The sequence below is a fragment of the Orbicella faveolata genome, unplaced genomic scaffold (genome assembly GCF_042242905.1).
Source record: "Orbicella faveolata isolate gen_17 unplaced genomic scaffold, um_ofav_v1 contig_46, whole genome shotgun sequence".
NCBI classification, from domain to species: domain Eukaryota; kingdom Metazoa; phylum Cnidaria; class Anthozoa; order Scleractinia; family Merulinidae; genus Orbicella; species Orbicella faveolata.
In genome coordinates, this window is record NW_028301576.1 from 12644018 (window position 1) to 12665000 (window position 20983).

The 20983-nt window shown below is 40.3% G+C and overlaps 2 protein-coding genes and 1 non-coding gene across 3 annotated transcripts; all 3 read right to left on the bottom strand.

Annotated features, from left to right (window-relative positions):
• Positions 1-767: 767 nt before the first annotated feature.
• On the bottom strand, positions 768-10984 carry LOC149098440 (gamma-aminobutyric acid type B receptor subunit 2-like). The gene is made up of 11 exons (XM_089278351.1): positions 10711-10984; positions 9171-9413; positions 8147-8210; positions 6999-7091; positions 5666-5816; positions 4386-4518; positions 3870-3980; positions 3168-3290; positions 2107-2445; positions 1504-1624; positions 768-1270 (listed from the first exon to the last, which is right to left on the bottom strand). The coding sequence occupies exons 1-11, from the start codon at positions 10924-10926 to the stop codon at positions 1197-1199; spliced, it is 1668 nt and encodes a 555-aa protein (XP_089134477.1). The 5' UTR covers positions 10927-10984; the 3' UTR covers positions 768-1196.
• On the bottom strand, positions 4862-4937 carry Trnaa-ggc (transfer RNA alanine (anticodon GGC)). The gene has a single exon. It is a non-coding gene; the product is annotated as a tRNA-Ala (tRNA).
• Positions 10985-11165: 181 nt separating the features above from the next.
• On the bottom strand, positions 11166-13109 carry LOC149098442 (uncharacterized). Its single transcript, XM_089276690.1, has 3 exons — positions 12873-13109; positions 12080-12202; positions 11166-11288 (listed from the first exon to the last, which is right to left on the bottom strand). Exons 1-3 carry the CDS (start codon positions 12942-12944, stop codon positions 11166-11168), a joined length of 318 nt encoding a protein of 105 aa, XP_089132816.1. The 5' UTR covers positions 12945-13109.
• Between the last annotated feature and the right edge of the window lie 7874 nt (positions 13110-20983).

Below are 20983 nucleotides of genomic sequence, written 5' to 3' on the forward strand. Positions count from 1 at the left end.
TTATGGAAAATCCATTTGAAAATGATAGACTACCTCTAGAGGTAGTTCTCTTTTTCCGTCGGGAACGGAACGGCGGAAATTTCCTCACCATTTGCCAAATTTACCAGTTTTCAGTCTCTCATCACCCTAAAACAATTTCGGGATATTGAATTACAAATGGAAAGCGTCACTTGCTGATTTTGGAAAAACCCTTGCCACTATTCAAAGGTCATCGACATAGGCCCCAATGGTTGCTTCTCCATACAATTCAATACTAATGTAGTCGATACTGATGTATGCCGCCGACGCGTACTGGAAAGAAACGACTAGGTATTTACCATACTAGAATTTGGCGATACTTGTAAATACCTCTCCGATCATATCAGGTCAGTGACTTGATATCGTCTGGGGGAGTTATTCCAAATTGGGGTAGGTAAGATTGAATTATAAAATGGCTAGGTCAAAGGAACCTGATGTGCTAGCAAAGCGTGCCATAGAAGTTCGATCATGAATTCAACAGACTAAATACGGCCAGACGCCCGTTGATATTAGGTCAACTGAATGACTGGATATCGCAGGAAACCAGGACAGTAGTCATGGCTTCTGATTGGCTAATTGCTAACTTGGGTAACTAGAGTAATTCATGAATTAGTACAAGTTAGAGGGAAAGAAGGCATTCTAACCTCTAAAATCGCCTCAAAATCTCAAAAAGCATAAATGGGAAATGGGTACCGACAAGTTTTCATGGTTATATTTGACAGATAACTGCGGGTTAACCTCGGCCAATGTGGTACTAGCATCGTGATGGAGTAACAATATGGCTCTAGTCGCTTCAAGCTATGGTCATTCCAGTTTAAATCTGCACCGCACCCTGGAAATCCCTCAGGACGAAATGTGATGTAATGTATTATTGCAAGTCCGCGGGGGTATTGCTTAATTTAGAAGCTGATGAGGGTTTTCTTATTAGAACTTTGGCGTTCTCGAGGGGTTTCCAATGCAATGGCCTGGTTTTTCATGCGGAAATGGGATTTCTGCTATTCTTTCTACGAAAGCGGTTTCCAGGAATCCCTAAAAGGGAGGGTGAGGATGCCAAGTTGGGTTGGCAGATGTAAAATAGAATGGCCGGTTAGGCTTACAGTCAGATCTTTTTTATATGATAAGACGTTACGTTCATTACCCCTACGCTATCGCTATTTTTTATTTTATTGTTCAAAGGCCTACTCTCCGTGAATATGCTGTAACTCTGTGGTAGAACAATGCACTGTTGCCTGGAAAGTCATAGGCTCGGCTCCTAGCGAAGAAACAAAAATATTTCGATTAGAAATTTTGGAAGCCTCTCAGATATCTTTATCTCCACCAACCTTCATTCATACCACCATCAATTTCCACTCATCATCGCTCATTGCTAAAAGTAATGGATATTTTGGGCAAGATTTGTATCATGGGGGTTTGCGGTGAGCCTACGCTCAGAAGAGAGTAAATTAAGGAAAAATCTCATTGCGGGTAAGAGTTTTGTTTTTTTACCTGCGCTTTCTGGGATATCCCAATCAGTTTGGGTTGCTTTACAGGATGAAATCTGCCCCTCTATTAGGTCGAGGTTAACACAGGCATTGACTGCCTCGTCCCTCTTGGTAAACTGGTAAATCTAAAAGTAAAAAAAAAAAAAAGAAAAAAAAAAAAAACAGAACATCGAATGAAGTTTTAGATTTTGTTAACTAAGTAATCTCTCATCTTTTAATCGTACACTTTTCACAGACAATCCCAAAAATATAAGCAGCGATTCTTCTGTTGTACCAAAAGATGGAACATTTAATTTACCCGAGGTGTTGTTCTTATTTTGTGGCTAGCTTTCAGATTTAATCCTTGCTAGTCCAGTTCTGGATCTCTCTCTCTCTCTCTCTCTCTCTCTCTCTCTCTCTCTCTCTCTCTCTCTCTCTCTCTCTCTCTCTCTCTCTCTCTCTCTCTCTCTCTCTCTCTCTCTCTCTCTCTCTCTCTCTCTCTCTCTCTCTCTCTCTCTCTCTCTCTCTCTCTCTCTCTCTCTCTCTCTCTCTCTCTCTCTCTCTCACGCAAAAATATGCTTCAGCGTTGCGTGAAAGAGAGAGGGCCAGAACTGGACTAAATTCTTACCTTTGGCACAAACACGAGTAAGAGAGTAACGCTGGTGCACACGATCAGACACAATGACGTAATGGCATATAGAGCTTCATAATTCACCGAGCCATCCATAGCAAAAGCCACAATAGCACCAATGATGGACAGCACGGCCACATTATAAACCGACATCCCGATGTACCTGGAGTCATTCAGAGCAGGAATGCTAACATTACGTGTCCCCCAAGCCAAGAACAGACCAAATAACAGAAGGATGCCTTTGTAGGCGAATAAAACGGCTAGGAAGTACGTTTTGTATTGACAAGTGCACTGGTACAACACAGGGATGATAATAATGTCCTCGCTCTTTCGGATCTGCAGATAGATAATCCAAGATTATAGGTATTTTACAGAGAGCGGCTTTAAAAGGTAATTTGACTGTCGTAATAAGCTCACTCTAAAACTATCTGAAACGTTTTTGATGCGTTCTCTTCCTTTATGACATTGACTTAGATAAACAATAATCTCCCTTTAGCGCGGAAATATGCTCGGATATTTGTCCGCGGACATTATCTGTTCCGAGAAGCAAACAGTTTTCCGAGAGCGTAGATAGCACTCGAGGAGAACTGTGAGCTTTCAGGAACAGATAATGTCCAAGGACAAATATCCGAGCATATTTCTGTGCCAAATGGAGGCTATTGTGTGTATTATCCTTCAATTATTTTTTTCGTAACACGTGCGGTTTAGAAATTTGTTGAATTTTACTCGGATATTCCCCAGTTTTAGCTATTCAGTCACGTGACGTGTTTAAACCAATCGTGTGCAAGCGAAAATATTTGAAAACTTAAGATATTCTAGCCCCCATAGAAACTAGAATGGCTCCGCTCGTATTTGTTTAAGACGAATATATATTACGTTTAAGACGCACAATATGCGTAACATTTAATGCGCCTTGGTAAATACGAGAAGCATAAAACGCGTGTGTCGAGAAAAGAGAAGTTGTTTTTGATAGAGTCTCTTTAATTTGGAACATTCAATGATTTAGAAGGCGATCTTGCAGATATTAAAGTAAGTAAAGAGCATTGTAAATGTCTCACCATATGTTCAAATGTCAGTATTTTGGCTTGGAGCGGATCAGTTGCAATCCAGTATGACAAGAACACCACATCGACAGCTAGCAAGCCTGCCACAATACCAAGCAGGTGAAGATCCTTGATGGCCTGAGATAAAACATAAAAGGCAAGATGTCATGGACACTTCCACACCTTCCGTAGCCGAAATTTTGATACCGTATGTTCTTGAATGAAAGGTTGACTTCGAATATACACCATCCCTCTTTAACAGCTGGTCGAGGATAGATGAAAACAGTGATCTCCGGCGTTCGCGGTTCCAGATACGAAGCATTTACTTGAGATCAAACATACAGTTTAAATCGGAATGTTTCAAACAGATCTTCACTGTTTATGAGACAGGACTTATTGACAGAAGCGACATGTGCTCCTGTCTAAAGGTTTATGATGCTACCGCGGTGTGTTCAGGTCGCTCATTCAAACTATAGAAAGTTGTTATATCGTACTCTACATAATCCTGCTTCAGCTTAATCCAACTGTAAACAGACATGTTCATTTTGCTGCCACCAAGCTATTTATAAGGCTGATTTCGGTGAGAAATCAAGCAAGAATAATCTTATGCATATGTTTTGGTCTCCTCGCCCGCGTATGTTGTTGTCGTGTGTGTTAATGAAATTAAACTATGTAGTATTTACCAAGTGAGTGTGTCCCTATAGTTCACAATCTCACCATTTTTTTGTTGGTCGTGGCAGCTGTGAATATCTTGTGTACTCGCCAGGTTTTGCTGAACATGGCACCAAATGATAAGGAAAATCCAATAGAAAGCACTGCAGCTCGAGCCTGATGACCAAATTAAGTGTTAACGTTCTGTAAGATAGTTTAGGAGGTTCTCCGTCTCGTATTTCATATGTGTGCAAAATCAGACCTATCTTCGCCTCACACGCAATTAGGTTTCGCTGATCAAAACGCAGTGGCTGCTACGTGTAAAGAAAAAAAATTGTTGCGTTTTCTATGATTTTATCTTAGCGAATATAGTAATTGTAAGTAGTAATGTTAATGTAAATAGTAGTGCGTTTTTGTCATGAGCCCCTGGCTCGGGAGATTAAGCAACGACTCCCCACGTTGACGACTTAAAATAAAGTTAGCTTTCCTTACCTTATGATTGGCTAGGTGCTTTTTGGCTTTAGTTGGCCGATAGTCATTTGGAAGCTTCTTTAAAACAAACGACAAAAAGTTATATCTTACATTACAATTGCTTCCGTACTCATCTGAAGAAAGGATCCTCGCATCTAAACCAAGCAAAACGACTGAGGTGTAACAAAGCATACAGCCCAGAATAATAATATTATTGAGATTTGGTGATGACATCTTAATGATTCTGCAAAGAGGAAAAAAAGAGATTTATTCTTCGCCAGTGGTTGGTCATCAGCTGGGCATTGGGCGACAAAAAGAAGGTCGGATAATAACTTTTCCAGGGATGAATATGTACTGAGAAACTACGAATAGATTTTACTTCAAACGTGTTCACGACCATGAACTGAAAGAGTAGCCAGTTTTAGCACTAAATTGGTGTCAGTATCGATAAGCATTTTGTCATGATACAAGTCATTATATGAAATATTATATACTTCAACTGGGTGGAAAGATGTGAAGACATGATTTATCATCACAGTTATACAAAACTTAAGCAACTGTAAAATTCAAGCCTAAAAAAAAAATTGAGGCTTGAACGGCGGGATTCGAACCCATGACCTCTGCGATGCCGGTGCAGTGCTCTACCAGCTGAGCTATCAAGCCAACTGGCAGTTGATCACGTTGCTAGTTCGTAATATACCCGTAGATAGTGAAGATACAAGTTAATTTATGAAAGTTCACATATTTGAACTGCGGAGGCTTTATGTATGTTGTTATGACTTTCCTGTCAAATGTAATTAAAGGGTATTTTCCAAAAGCGGGCTTTATGTCGCTGGTTTTCAATGTTTGGAAATCTCTTCTAAACAAATCAGTTTCTGTTGTTGTGCATATACCGTAAATCTTCGAATTAGCGCCCCCTCCCCCCAACCACGAATATGCGCCCCCGAATAAGCGCTCCTCCTATCGGCCAAAATTTAAAATAAGCGTTCCCCCCCCCCCCCCTCGTATAAGCACTCCCCTCCCCTCCCCCTATTTTGTGGACGGGTGATGAGACGGCAAAGGATGTATAGTTTTCGTCTTGTAGTATTATATCTGTATATTGTTTCAGTTCGTGACCACGTGAATTTCTAATGGTGCCGCGATGTAAATTTTAGGATCAGATTTTTACGTCGATAAAGACCTTATGTTGTTGTTTGCGTGGAGATGATTTATTAAAAAAATGATCATGTCAGTGCACGATTTGGGAAAAATTAAATAAACGCCCCCCCTCGATTAAGCGACCCCTCGAATAAGCACCCCCCGCGTCTTCTCTTAAATTTGAAATTAGCGCCCCGGGCGCTTTTTCGAGAATTTACGGTATCAGTACACGGCCTCGACGGTAAATGTCTTACCTACTCTTTCCATTGCTGATGTTAAAATGCAGGAAACCCAAAGAACAGAGGATTCCAACAGCTGCCATAAGCCACATGACTATTATAACAGGTAACGGGATCATCATAAATTCCTGATATCGAACTGACCGATCTTTGGGTGGCTTATTCCCTGAAAGTATGCATGGCAAGGTAATAAATTTCATTTTTAGTTTACTAATCTAAAAGAGAGAAACTCAAAGAATTTATACAAATTTCAGTTATGTCGTTTATCCGCCTAATTTATCTAAAACATTTTTTACTAGAGTTTCTTAAAACAAGTGGGTAGAAAACATGAGAAGGGGCTTAATTGTATAAACATCTGAAATATCACTGGATCCTATCGCATCATGTGGCTTGGCAATCTCCCATTCTAGCTCTGTTATACACTCATTTTTGTCATGGGAAGTGTACTGTAGATAATTGTATTGCTTTAGTTATTTCTGAGCTGATTAGGTATTCACGAACTTCTAAAGATGTGAACACAATTTTCAATAAACAAGGGTAAATTCATTAAACCTTTCACAGCTAAGACATGAAACAAACCAGGGTAAATGACTCTGCTCTCGCTCAAAAACTCGCTCGCTCGTGGTTGAAGAACGTTCCACCAAAAAAAAACCACACAACAACCCGGAGGACACCACATTTTGCTTAACAATTCCAAGAATATCTAGAACAATTCTATTCTGGATTAACTCAGTATGTCCCTTGCTATACAGCTGACTGTGTAAGGACAACTTTAATGTAATAGATAAAACAAGAGAGATCTTATCTTACCACATTTCCAAACACTGTGACGCGGAGTGGAATCAGATTTTTGACGAACCATTAGGTGTTTAGAAATGTGGTAAAACACTGAAACGAGTGCGTGATATTTCTTTACAATTGAAGCCAACTCAAACGAAATAACGGAGAAACAAAAAGGTAAGAATATGTGTTAAAGAGATAGCGCAGATCGATATCCAAACACCGTCACGGTTATGATTTCTTTCGTTTAAACTTGATGAATTGTTATTGACATGATGATAGATGCGAATGTAGCCATAACACTACTAGAAAAACTACTATAGAATTATTATTGAGTTTGAGAGAAGCTGATCAAAATGTGTCACCTAGCTTAGCCCAAGTTCTACACGAAACGAGAATTTGGTCGATTCCAAGTTACATTTTTGCAAACGACGACACAAAAACGAAGATACCTACTGCCACTGCAGAACAAGCGTAAGACTTGTCATTTTTCTGTTTTAAGCTGATTTTATGTGAGGTATTCATTGGCCGAACAAAGTCCCATTGAATAGTAACACCTTTTCTGTACCTTTCCATAAAGAGTTCTTGGTGGCCTCAAACAGCTCAAACTTGTTTTGTTTTGTAAAATGCTGGCCAATTGGGACTAGCTTCGTTCCACCATCTGTGACAAGGGACAAAGCAGAAAAAAAATCATCCAGATAAGCTACTACTGCTCAATGAGATATGACAGGAGCCCATCACTAGGAGCGTGCAACTGCCATACTAAGCCTATGTTACGGCATTTTTACAGACCGGTCTATTTTTAGGCTTCTTTTCCCGCGAAATAGTTCAGTTCTGGTCTATATGAGCGCGCATCAGTAAGGAAGAAAATGACGGCCTCAGGTAGACATGTCGACAAAATAAAAATAGAACAATAAAATACGCTAATTCCCTCTTTATTTTTAAGTCCGTGCTTGTAATTGGTCACTGAGGTTCCTGCGGGGGTCTGAATTCGCAGTAAATTTAAATTGAAGATACATCGGTCTGTGAAAACGCCGTGACAGGAATATGGGGTAGTTGCACGCTCCTGGTGATGGACTTCTGGATATGACTGGTTATAGCGTGTAGCTGGAGTTTTGCTGACCAATTAAAACTCCAGAAATGCAAAGGACAAGCAAAGGAATTTACTGCTAATTTACACGAGACAACATGTACATATCGCACATAGATTAGCAACACATTTTTCACAGTAAATGAAAACCAAATTAATACATTACTTTCAGTCAATGTAAAAAGGTAAAGCAGGCCAAGCCATTAGGGCTTATCCCGGTTTCTGTAGCATTGAGCGACTAGAAGTATTTCTACTCCTCTGGCTGGGATTCTAGTCCATCGCAGGGTTACCTTCAGCATTAAATTTATTGTACTCCAGCTGGTGATGCAGGGCACTGTAAGCGTCCACCTCGTTCCCAGGCTCTCTCTTCTTCCAACGGCCAAGGGAGGCAGAGGATAGAGAGCCTGGGAATGAGGTTGTGTGAGAGTCGTGTTTTGTCTAAGAAACATCACAATGACCCTGGTTAGGACCCGAACCCAGACCGCTCGATCAGGAGTCCACTGAGCGCGCTGACCACCAGGCTACCGCGCCTACCACAGTCAACTTAAAGCCAGTCTAATGAATGAGCTAGAAACCGAATTGGATCCATTCTGAGATGAAAACATTCTATCAAGAAAGCTATGTACCTTGGAACTGTTTCACTAATATTATTCCTTCCCTCTCCTCATTGCCAGTAAACGATATCGGACCCTAAAAACACAAAAAGAAACCGTTATCTATGGGGTTAGGGTGTCCTGGGGAGCTACTCCCACAAATAATGTTTAGGGTCTGCGGCCCGCTTCCCAAAACCTTTCCTTACCCTATTCATGACCAAAATCTGTGGTTTTCCATACCCCATTTATGACCTGACCAAAAATTTAATATCCTATTTATGACCGTTGCGGCTGGCACAGTTGCCCCAAACATAATTTATGAAGGCTTTTGTTGATGGTCTTATCGATAATGATGAAAAAGTAGCTTCCTCTAAAAAACATAGTTAATTTAAGAATTAGATTAAGAGTGCAATAGCCATACCCTATTTATGACCAAAATGGCCAAAATCGATACCCTATTTATAATCAAAATGGCTGAAAAACCCTACCCTTTGGTGCCGCATATACCTATATAGCCCATATAAGGGAGTGCCCTCAGGGTAAATGTGAAGTGGTAGGTGTGACCGTTGCATGCTGGAATTTGGCGAGTACCGTCCTATACACCCCACGGTGGTCTGGGGGAACTCTCAAATAAAAATAACGGGGCTGCTCGTAGTACCTTTTAGGAGTTAAAAAGCGGTTTTGGTACTTCTCTAGGGTGTCCAGCATCAAAAGGTCAGCAGCGGAAGCTTTTGCAGTACCATTTAGGGCACTGAATCGAAAACAAATTAACAGGAGGTAATGTGTTGTTTTACAATTGGTACCTCTTGGGGATGAAAAAGATTTCAAGCCACCCCCAAAAAACAAGATCATGGTACCTTTCAGGGGTTGTTTTCAAAATTTCCGACGAGCAACCCCCTCCTTTTTATATGGGAGTCCCCCCGGGCCTACACACCTAACTCGCTTTAAAATGTTGGTCTTTTTCACAGTCATTGTTTGAGTCATCACCTAACACTTCTCCGCCGCCGCTCCGCTATGGGAATCAGAGGATTAGAAAAGCAAATAATTAAGCAATTACCGTAAGACCTTCAAAGCTCACATTACGGAGCTTTGATTCTATAGTCCTAGTTACCGCGGAACTACCAACTTTTTCTTCCACATTATACTTCAGTGGCTTATCGGCTGTTTGCAATGCGGTGCTAGCTTCTTTCAAGGCTAGTGTGATGGCCCACATCGTATCAAATGCTGTTGCCATTTCGATCTTGTCTGAGTCGTCCCTGAGTTTTTTCACTTCTGGTTTACTGAAGACTTCCCTCAATGTCTGAAAAAAAAAAATTACACAATATGACCAAGAAGGTTACTTCATTGTGATTGCCTGAGAGCAAAACAGTATAACGCAAATGATCAATTTGCATTACAGTGCAAATGAACGGTGGACATTCGGAATTTTCTCAGTCATACATAATTAACTACTTATTAACCGAGAGTGAGGTGTTTACGGGAAAATCTATAGTTTTTCAGCCAATCATAAACCATAATTTCGATGTGTAATTTGCACTGGTGTTACACTTGAACTGCACTGCTCTCAGCCAATCAGAGACGAGTAATTTTTCATGTATATTATTAGGTGAAAAATATATTCTGAATGTCTGGCACTACTACCAAACATTAGTGTCTGGTTTGTATTAAAAATAACCAAGAAATTAGCAGTTACCTGCAACGTGTTTACGCATTGCGCGTAATAGTGTTCCGCATACATGCTCTGTTATTGAACAAATCATTAAGTATAGCTTGAAAATTGAAATATATTTTTTTAATCGCTATTGATCCGAAGTTTGCCGCACGGTTTTCCCTGCCTAAGCTAAGAGGTATTCCGTCCCTAAACTAAATGCTTTTAATTCTTAGTTTGCAATCTGAAGCGGTATCCTCCGCCTAATCACAGAGCCGTCTTTAAATAATGCGGGCACTTTTCGTACCGAGGTCCCGTGCACACGTATCCGGACATTTTTGAATCGGCAACTTTTTCTTTCCGGATCCGGCTTCCGTCCACTCGCATCCGCCGAATTAGGCAGCGAATTCGGATATTTTTGAATCCGCTCTCGTAACTTTTCGGTGATGTTTTCTGTTTATGCTGTTTATCCTTCAGTTTTGAGCTTGACTAAGCTCAAACTACACAAAACGTAAGCAGTAAACATTTTTATCCAAGAAAAATTAATACTTCGGTTAATTTTTAATCCTGGGTCATCGTTAACCGGCTTTCGAACAACCCGGCCCAGAGTGGAAAAACATAAATCCGCAATGAATCCGATAACGAGTGGACGGTAAAAATCCGATGACGTAGCAAAATCGTGCCCAGTCTCTTACCGAACAATAAACCAATATGGCGGCACAACGTGTAGGCCTCGTTTCTCTAGAGTGAATCCGGATACCATTGGATGCGTATGGACATGCGAATTCGATTTGAATACGCCACGTGTGGACGGGGAAATTTTTGAATACGGAAAGAAAAAAAATATCCGGATACGTGTGGACGGGGCCTAAGAATTATTATCTCCTTAAACCTAGCATGAATGATATTGTTGTTTATCCCTCACAAAGTGTCCACACATGCTTCTTACCAGACCGGAAGCAGTAGTTGTATTTTCATCAGATCGATATAAGATATTCTTCTCGAATATGAAGGCTCCATCAGCAGCTTTTTGGTACTGCTCTTTGGTACAAGTTTCGGTCTTGTTATTCGTTTTTCTCTCGTTGTCAGCAAGCCTATACCAGTCCTCTATGGTTCCGGCATCCGGATGCAAGATCCAAACAAACTCCGGTCCATACAAGTCCATCTTGAACACCTGTAATTGACGCCTGTTTCAACATCGTTGTTAAGCTAATCACAACTGCAAAAATACATGATAATGCCCAGACGCCCAAAATATAGCTGAGTGAAAGATACTATAATTCTATTTCTGATAACTTTCAGCCAAAAACAATTTGCTCTGGACTTGATTTTTATATTTTGTTTCCACGGTTCTCGAATCACTCCATGGTTAATGAAAAAAAGCATTGACATTTAATTTGCTTTTTAGGGTTGGACGGTAATAACTAGACAAGTTAAAGTTACACTGTTAAAAAAACTCACCTCACAAAGCACGAGAGCAGCTCCCCTCTTATTGAATTCGCCCAGAAATATTTTAGCGTCCAATTCCTAATTAAAAGTCCATATTAAAATTCATTTCTATTTTTTCACGAAAAATAGTGGAAGTAGATAACTTTATGTTACGCATTTTCTTATACTCTTACTTATTGTCAAGGGTTTTGACATAAATAAATTGATTGATTGATTGATTGATTGATTCACTGGTAAAGGTAAAGTATGATGGGCCAAGTGGTCCATGTCGCTGAGGCTTATCCCGGATTTCGGTAAGCAACCAGGGGTATTTCTACTCTCTTCTTCCCTGGATGGGATGCTAGTCCATCGCATGGCTGGGGCTAGCCCTAGCATTACATTGGTCGGTAACCATTCATGCCCCTCAAGAGGCACTGTAAGATAAGAATATCTTGCCCAAAACACAAAGCAATGACCTGGCAAGGGCTCTAGCTAGCCTGACCAGCTTGGTCTCGAGTCCAGTGCAGGAGCAGTCCAGGTTTGTCAGTCGCTAGACTTTCGTGTGCTATCCTTGTTAAACAAAGTTGATTTACTTCAGTTTAGTTAAGTGGTTTCAAGCGAGGCAAGAGAGGATGAAAAAATATAATAAAATAGGCTTTATTTTCAAGGTAATCCCTCTCAGATTAATTTTAGCAATGGTACCCAGTTCTTTCGCGTATAATGGTACCACAGAGCTGCTTTGGCGGTCCACGAGAGCAAACTCTGCGTTACAGGACTGGCTATTTCTAGTCTCTCCGGTCCTAGGATTTCCGAAACCGGGAGTGATCTAATACCCAAGATGGACTACGTTAGGCCTGTGTGGGGGATTAGTCTTGAGGGTGAATTATTACCTTCAGTTTGTTAAGCTTTATTGTGATGTCCTCTTTTATATTTTGGTGTCCCAGCAAACCTGTATTAATTGCTTCAAATCCGATGATATCTAAATCCGGATGGTTTATAAGATCACCCACTACCTGAAAGTTGATATGAAGAACAATTCGCAATTACTATTCTGAGTGAAGTTTAGTCACACCATGAAATAAACGAATTTGTTATTCCATTGCGTTATTTCTATGACATATATATAGCTCCTGCTTTGTATGAATTGCTGTTCATCCCGCTCGGCCATTGTTGCGCCGTATACCTATCAAACCGAGTTAGGTAATTATCCTGTAATTATACTTTAAAATGACACAGCGGGCTAATTTAACACTGACCCAATTACAGCAATCTACACAATCAAACTCAGAAGGTTAGTTTCGAAGCTTTAGCACAAGAGTAGCGAGTTAAGGGAGAGGATGGCGTCGAGTATTACATGTAAATGAAATCTAGTATTCGAAGTGAACGATGGAAAACACGATATTCACTCGATGAATGCCATTCAAGGAATGAATATCAAAAATGTTTGGTAAGACCGTGCTGAAACAGAACAAGCGGAACTCTAAAGAATATTAGGCTTAAGATTAAAAAGAGTCATGATCACTATTTAAGACAAAATCATAATATATCAATCTACGTCTACCACCAAATTATTTAGTTATTTATTTATTTCACCTATTAATACTTTGATATCATATAATTCGTAATAAACGAACTATTATTATTAGGTTTATTAACTGATGCTTAATGTATTTTAGGCCCCACCTTCACATAAAGTCCTCCTGTATCCAGGAAATCATACACGATCGCGGTTCTCTTCCACTTGAAGTAGTCCATCAGTCGAAAGTTTGCAGCATTGAATGTGAACGCTGTTGGCGCAAACGTAAATCCGAAACTATTTTCGAGTTCGCTCACTTCAGAAGTGGTTGTTAGGTATGTCACCTGTTGAAAAGAAATAAAAGATGGTTAGTAATTAAAGTTAATTAATTAACGCTTGTTGATTGTTAGCAACTACATGGTTAATCCAAGACACAACTCTGACTATTTTAAGCTAGATTTCTCATTCCTAGCCATCCTTGTTTTGCTTCTTTTTTGGTGTATTTTAGTGCTGCCTTTTAACACTTTAATTACTTTAAAAACTAATCCCTTCAATTTTGTTGAAAATTTTAATTGTTAACCGTAGGTTATTTTTCAGAACACTCGCAGAATTGTCTTTCTTTCCTTACAAAGATCGTTTCAACCGCTCGCAGAAATCGAAGATTGTCTGCAAAGCCAGTTGCTGGGATTGTGATGTTTTCTACATCGGTAAAACCAAAAGAAGATCGCATGAAAGAAAGACAGAGCACTTCAAAGCTCTCACTCAAGTTGGTCAAGCCTCCGCTGTTGCTGATCATTTAACTTCTACCCGTCACAACATCAAATGGGACCATAATGAGATTCTCAGCAGCAAGTGGTCAATGTGATTTACAGTGTAAAATCAAGAAACATTGTTAATACGGGACTTAAAGCCCGCCCTAAATGAAAACGTCGGTAGGAAAAACTCTTTCTTTATTATTTCACACCGGATGTAATTTCTTTTGTTCATTGTTGTCTAGCTAGTTACCAATACCTCGCTTTAGTTTTAGTCTTTTTAAATCTTGTCATGTTTTGTAAGCGTCACTTCTGAAGATGTAATATATAGATTTAGGCAAGCCTAAAAGCGTAGCTCCTGGACCGGGTTGTTCAAAGCCCGATTAAGCTAACCCAGAAAAAGATAGAATTTTGATTGGAGTTTTCTAACTTTGTGGTGAGGTTTCTGTATATTGTTTGGCCTTCTGTTTTAAGTTTTAATAATCACCATATACAAAAAACAAAACAGCAAAAAGCATTTGAATGGAAGAAAAAGTTATAATTCGATTAACTTTTAATCCTGGGTTAGCGTAAACCGGCTTCCGAACAATCCTGCCCTGTTTCCAACAAGCTAACCCAATATGCGCCCGCGATTCAATCGATAACCAGCAATTGGTCAGCGGTCAACTTCGAAAAAACACGTGACCTCGAGGAGCTGTAAACTTGAGCCCGCGATATGGTCATGTGATACTGGTCAGCGGATACCCTGTGTTGACAGGTGTCAATTGATCATAACATGGATGTTTAATATCAAGGATGTACACGGTAAACCAAGGCTGCATGTCTGTGTCAACCTATTATTTGAAGTATGGCCGCCATGTTGGGCAACTCCGCCGTCGCCGTCGTCGTCGTGCGTACGCGCCCACGAGCAATACCGCTAGCCGTGATAACCATCAGAAAATCAACTCATGGGTTTCCTTTTCTTTCCTATATGAGTATGGGGCTCCGCTTGGCGGCCCTTCGGGCCGCCGGAGCTCCGCTATGATGTAGCATACGAAACGTCAAGTTTAATACACCATGCGAAACCCGTTTGTTATGTTTGTAACCGCCGTTTGTTTTCTCTTTCTCCTGAAATTGAAATGGCCGAAAAACAAGAATTTTGATCAGTTTCTGATTGGCTGAAAACTAACCGGCGCCATCTTGGATTTGGAGAACAACGTAGCTGAACCCTCAAGGCTCACATATATGAGAAAGAAAGCACGGAAAACAGTCTTCTCATCTCGCTTTCGATTGTCGATGGAGTAAATCAACGACCAATCACATGGAAGACTTTCAGAAATTGGTAAGTTTTTTATTATTAATTCTATTCATTTTGTTTTATGTAAGGTATAATCCCTAACGTTATGACATCACGCAGAGATCTCAAGGTTTAATACTCTCCTTAAGAGAGGCGTACTGGGAAGCCGGTATCTCATTATGTATGCTGACGTCGCGGTCTTGTCCGATTGGTTCCCGATGACGTCATCGTCCCATCGCGCTTGGTGGTAGCCTATATAGGTGGAACTCGGACCTATTTTCCTCAGTCTTCATCATGGCGGACGCGGCAAGGACTTCTGCAGCTGTGCGTTTTGGGGCCGGACACTTTAAGTATTTTATCGATTTTGTAACAATTGTGTCGCCATGGAAATCCGTAAGACCGATCCCAGGTCCTCCGTTGAGGCTGGTGGGCTGTTTTCCAACATGGCCGCACTTTCAGGGGCGCCACCATCTTGAATTTTCAAGTCGGCTCCTGATTGGCTGAAAAATAACTGACACTGTTGGATTTGGAGAACAATAAAATCCATTGTTCTCCAAACAATAGCTTATTGTCTTTCTCGGCGCCTGATTGGTTACGGCCCATATAAGCGCCATATACTACTCGCGTTTTGTTGCTTTCGCTCTAGCAACCGGACGAATTGTTCCCGCTAACAAGACATAATCAACACAGTTTGCTTTTGGCCAAGAGAGAAGTTTATTTCCACAGCCGAAGACACAAGATAAATCATAGAATCTACAAACTGAGAAATAAACCTCTCCGCTACCCACCCTATCGCTAAGAAATAAAGAAAACAGGGGAGGATGGGTGGGGTGACCACTACGAGACTAATAGAAACTGAAAAACAATACGACATACGCTCAAAGTTAAGTAACGCCACTGAATAGGGGGCGTGTTGAGTACGGTTGCCAATTAATCCCAGTGAGCGGAAGCGCCCAAAGGAAAAGCATGATTTGCCGGTGAAATCTGATTGGCTCACAGTTATCGTATGACAGGTAAGCAGCCAAGGGGCGGCAGACGACTCGTGAAGTAAATGTCGATGAATGCATCTGGCGTTTTTGTTTGCCCTTAGCCCGTTCGCCTGACAAAAAGCCTGATTGTAGGTTAATGGATTAAATGGAGAGTTACTGTTGTCTGCAAAGGTCTTAAATGGTTCCAGGGTACGCGTTTAACATGTAGATTCAGCAGAAAATTCATTTTGCTTTAAAAATGTCATTCTTGAAGGGACGTCACGACCATACTAGAACCTGGGCTCTTTTTTGATAAGATATTAGTATCCTCTTTGGATATCAAGATTTGGATTTGAAGATATTAGTATCTTATTAGTATCTTTTTTGGTAAGATATTATTAAGATATTAGATATTAGGTAACTCTTATTTATGTCATTTTTAGGTGATTTTTATTTAGGAGGGCTCCACTGAAAACCGCCTTTGGTGAGTTGGATTCCCTCACTAATTATTACTATTATTATTATTATTATTATTATTATTATTATTATTATGATACTCGGTCAACTCGGATGTGCGTGGCTCAAGCTGGAACTTGAAACGCTGAAACAGCGTCGGAATGGAGAAAAGGTTTTGGGACTAATATCTATGCTCTATAGATAGAGATCACCACTCCGTTACTATAATCTTGGTTATTTCATTTCTTACCATGAGTTTCCTGTAAAATCGTACCACATTCAATACCGAGGAGGCTTCGCTGGGTGTGTTAGGACCGAGCAGAATCAACGGGCGTGATCCATTGTACTGTGTATTATCTTGCAACGCAAAGGTAGAAAAAAAAAAGCGTAGCTTGGGACCCCCTGTTGAGGAACAGATTTTAATAATACACTCAACTTATTGTGTTGTCTTTGGGTGCCATTGTCTTTCATAAATGTAGTTTTTTTATTGTTAAAACACGTTTGACATATTTTAAACGCACATAGGAATTACCTTGACATTTAGAGTTTCAAAGATGTTAATCACGTTCCATTCCGTGAAATTTGAACTGCCATACTGGTGAAAATACAACAGTTTTTTCCCATTTGTCTGTAAATGAGCTGGTCAATTTATCAAAAAAGCATTTGTTGTAAGTTATAGCTGAAGTTTTTGGACTACTTACAAAACTCTTCAACCTTGTTTTCCGAGTTATGTTAGTTTTGAAGGGAAGCCTTTAGGCCCCTTGTAACAGTTGGTCGCGTGACTTGTTTCCAAGAACACACTGATTTAGTCATTGGAAATCCATCACTTAGAAATACTAAACACATTCACAAATAAGCTTACATGATAAATTTTCAAGTTCAGGTTTATATCCTTTAAGAGGAACTTTTTATGGACCTTAAAGCTTAGCAGGAAGCTGCAGTGGTTTTTCATACAAACCCTTGTAATTTTGCAAGTTTTCAAGCTGCCATCTTTCAATTTTCCATTCTTCCTAATATTTTACCTCTCTTTCTATCTCTCATAGTTGCATGTCAGCAGCTTCCTTTTATAGCGATTAATATCGAAGGTTTCTGGAGGGCATAACTTTCTCGCTTCAAAGCCTACGTCTTGTTCCATATAAACACGCAGTTAAAGAACTTGGCAAATATCCAACTGAACCATATTGACCTTAGGGGTGGTCAATAGCCTATAGATATTAAACGTTTTCTTCTACAAAACGTACCTTTGTGTGATAAGGGCCACCTATGACTATCTCATATTTGTCCAGGAAAACTTTCAAATCCGGAGAGTTTTTGGCGGCTTCTATTGCGAGGTTTATCCCGACAGAGGACGCTTTGTTCGTGCTCCTTCTCTCCAGTACGACAACAATGAGCTTCGTCTTGTTAGCGTTACACTTTAATGATCCAATCACCACGACGATGACAAGAGCGGAAATAACCGCTGTACTATTCATTGCCGCTTGCGGAGGTGTTAGTGAAGCGACTTCCGGGTCAAAAACTGATGCGGAACTACAATAAAAAAGAAATGAAAAGGAAAACTGTTGGATTTTTGTAACTGAGAAAATAAGCCAGATAGACTAAGAGTAGAATTTTTTCTTTCGGCGATCGCAAAAATACGTTGTCTCATATACATTTATTATAGTGACAGTGGCGAGTGCCTGATTTTGACAAGCACATTTCTGATCTTCAAGACTGTGTTTGCTTTGATTTTAGGACGGGACTTTTTTTTTGTTCCCAAACGCCGTGATCCGTTTGGTCAACGTTAAGAATTGCGTTTTCTCAGATGAACCCTATTGAGGGGACTATCATGATCAATCTGTTAACAGAACGGAACAACTTCTTTACATTCAGAAATCAGCGAACAAAAAGTTTGATGTCCAGTGGGCTGCTTACAAACACAGAGTGCTCGAGTTGTTTGAATGACCACCTAAAAAACACACAAAAAATAACGAAAACCGCAAACTAAATTTATGATTTCCCGCAACCGCACGATAATTTCTTAACCGCAAACCGCCAGATAAATGTGAATGTACCCGCAAATCGGCATTCAAAATTGGCTTAAACCGCCAGAGTATAACAGACCCTCCCTATTGTCAAGTTTGTTGGAGAAGTTATTCCAGTCCACTTGTTCTTTGTGTGGCTTACAGCATCTGAAGCTAATATCTCAAAAACTGATCCCGTGACCCTATTTTTTTAATGTATAAAAATATTCAACAGCAAAAGCGGAATGCATGTGCGAAATTGCAAATTCTGTGTGTAATAAAAAGATTTTTATAAAAAAATATGGGGTCACCGGCTTAGTTTTTAAGATAGATGCAACTGATGGTAAAAAGTGGGTCAAGTTTGTTGCTATTTAACAGGACAGCGCAACCTTAATTTTATGACTTAAATACAATGAAAGGCACAGTGGAGAGTTACCTTAGAAAAACAGCACAGCCATTCAAAACAGTACAGTTCCAAGTCTCACAAATCGCACCTAGTTCTTTAAGTCTCAAAAAACAAACAAACAAACAAAAAAAAAACTGTTTTATTACTGAACAGACGCACGGCAACATGGAATCTATTTGTTTTATAAATACGGCTAAGATCGTTTGCCTCCGTTCAGTCACCTTCGATATTTTAATTATAAACCCTTGTAGACCATGCTGAGTTACGTGTGCAAATTTGTCAAAATCAGGGTAGTTTTCCACACGCTTAATCTCTGAAACGAAGTCAGTGACCCCCAAGTTCTGCATTTCTGACACAAATAACTGATTATGTAACTACGTTAATAATTTTAAAAAAATCTGTCGACTGGAAAATTGTCGCGCATACGTCCTTAATCGTTTATAATGCCTGCTAAAACAATTAGGCTACTCACCATCGTTCTCTACGAGCGAAAGTCAACTCGGCTAAGTCTCGTTGACTATTCACTTATTGGATTAAGAAATATCACTGGATAATTCAATCCCCAAAAAGGACATTGACCATCATGCGACTCTTAAAAAACCTTAATATTTTTCAATTAACTGTTAGCCCAGGTAAACAGCTGCAAGTTCTCCAACAAGTCAATCTGCGTGCGATTTGCTTGCTTAGCTACAGCAACTGCAATATGTCTGTTATTCGATGACAAGAACAAATAAAATTAGGGTTATAGGACGACTATGTGCACATGCAAAAACGAGCCCAAACAAGAGCTAATTTCGTTTAAGCATTCAAAATTACTGAGCGTCTATAGACAGTTCAGTACGTAAATAGAACGAGTGCCCATTTGTGGAGAACTGTTGAAATGACGTTTCGCCGTATCTTCTAGACTGTTTTGAAGAGTCTCACCCTTCTTGCAGATAAAAGAGCAACTAACTCCACGCATACAGGCATGAGCCAGCATGGGTGAAGCTAAATCTGGCCTATCGCTTTGTAGGCTTTTATTTCGTTGAAAACGTGTTCTATTTTTACCCTCCTCTTAGACAAGAGCGTGTTAAACCTTCGTGCTCTCCTTCTGTCTCTGTTATTTAAAAAAGGCATCTGGCCAGCTCTTATGGGTGTCAATAGTGACTCACCATCTGGATACGCCTTATCAGCCAAAAAAGGCTTTGCATTGGGTGGTAGATCCAAGTTGCGCCCGGGACCAATAGGTTCCATCAGTCGGAAGGAAACCGCATCGTGCATGCTTCCTAGGAATCCAGCCTGAACAAAGTGGATATGTCCTTCATTGTCCATCACTAGTTGAGTATTCATACAGTGATAGTGCCGATAGCCACTGTAGAAAGGCCGATGTGGTTCGATTAGAGATCGATATATCTCATGTGGCGTGGCTCTTGAAAGGGGTTTAAGATCGCAACACGGCAAAGATGTTTAGCTGCACAATTTGCTCGGATCGCCACGACCAGTAAACGAACTTCGTATAATTTCTGCTAGCATGTACAATGTAATCGCTATAAGTTGTAGAAAGACCTGGAAAATTCTTTGCAAACAAGTTCTCCTTAAATGCGTAGACAGCTGTGCTTCATTCTTGAACCAAAATGGTTTAAACCCACAACTTGGATTAGGAGAATACTCGACGAAGTAACTTGAATAGTAAATATCTAAGCGTAACTCTTGTGCTAAAATATGCTGATTCTTTAATTTGTTTTTATTGCGTCCAAAACGCGTTTTCGGCAAGTACGATTTGATACTGCGGTACGAAGCCCGAGTAAGCGCTCTTAGAACGTCTAGTTCGATTTTGAAAGTAGCGCCAAAGTTCTGGAAGAACGTTGTAGACAATGCGGACAACAGATGACGGATCAATGTCAAACCAAAGAGAGTGTGTGTCCACATGGGGATATTTCCGTAACCAAATAAAGGTAAAAGGTTCGGCTGGTATGTAATGTTTATAAATGTTTCGAGAAATGGATGACTAGAAACTAAATAAGTGTTCCCATTCCCGCCCAGAAGCAATTTTCTTAAGGCCTTTATTCCTTTCGCTTGATTCTTCAATCAGGTGCTGAAAGGAAACGCGTTTCTATCGGTGAAATTGAAAAACGCTTCATCGTGGAATGTTATAACCTCTGCCACGGCAACGACTGGAAGGAGGTGTTGCTCTTTGCCAAACAAAGAGTCATTGAAGCGGGATTGCCTGACCACGTTTTGAGGATGCATCTGGAGCAATCAACAGATCGCTTAACGGGGAGAATGCGCAGCATAACTGATTAAGAATGCTTTGCGATCGCCTCAACCTGCCACCCAGCCAGCAACGTCGACAGGTCTAGACGAAACACCTGCCTTGATAGCTAAGAAAACAAAGTATTCCACGCTGATGACTCCGAGTCAACGAAAAGCGGAAGCTGTTA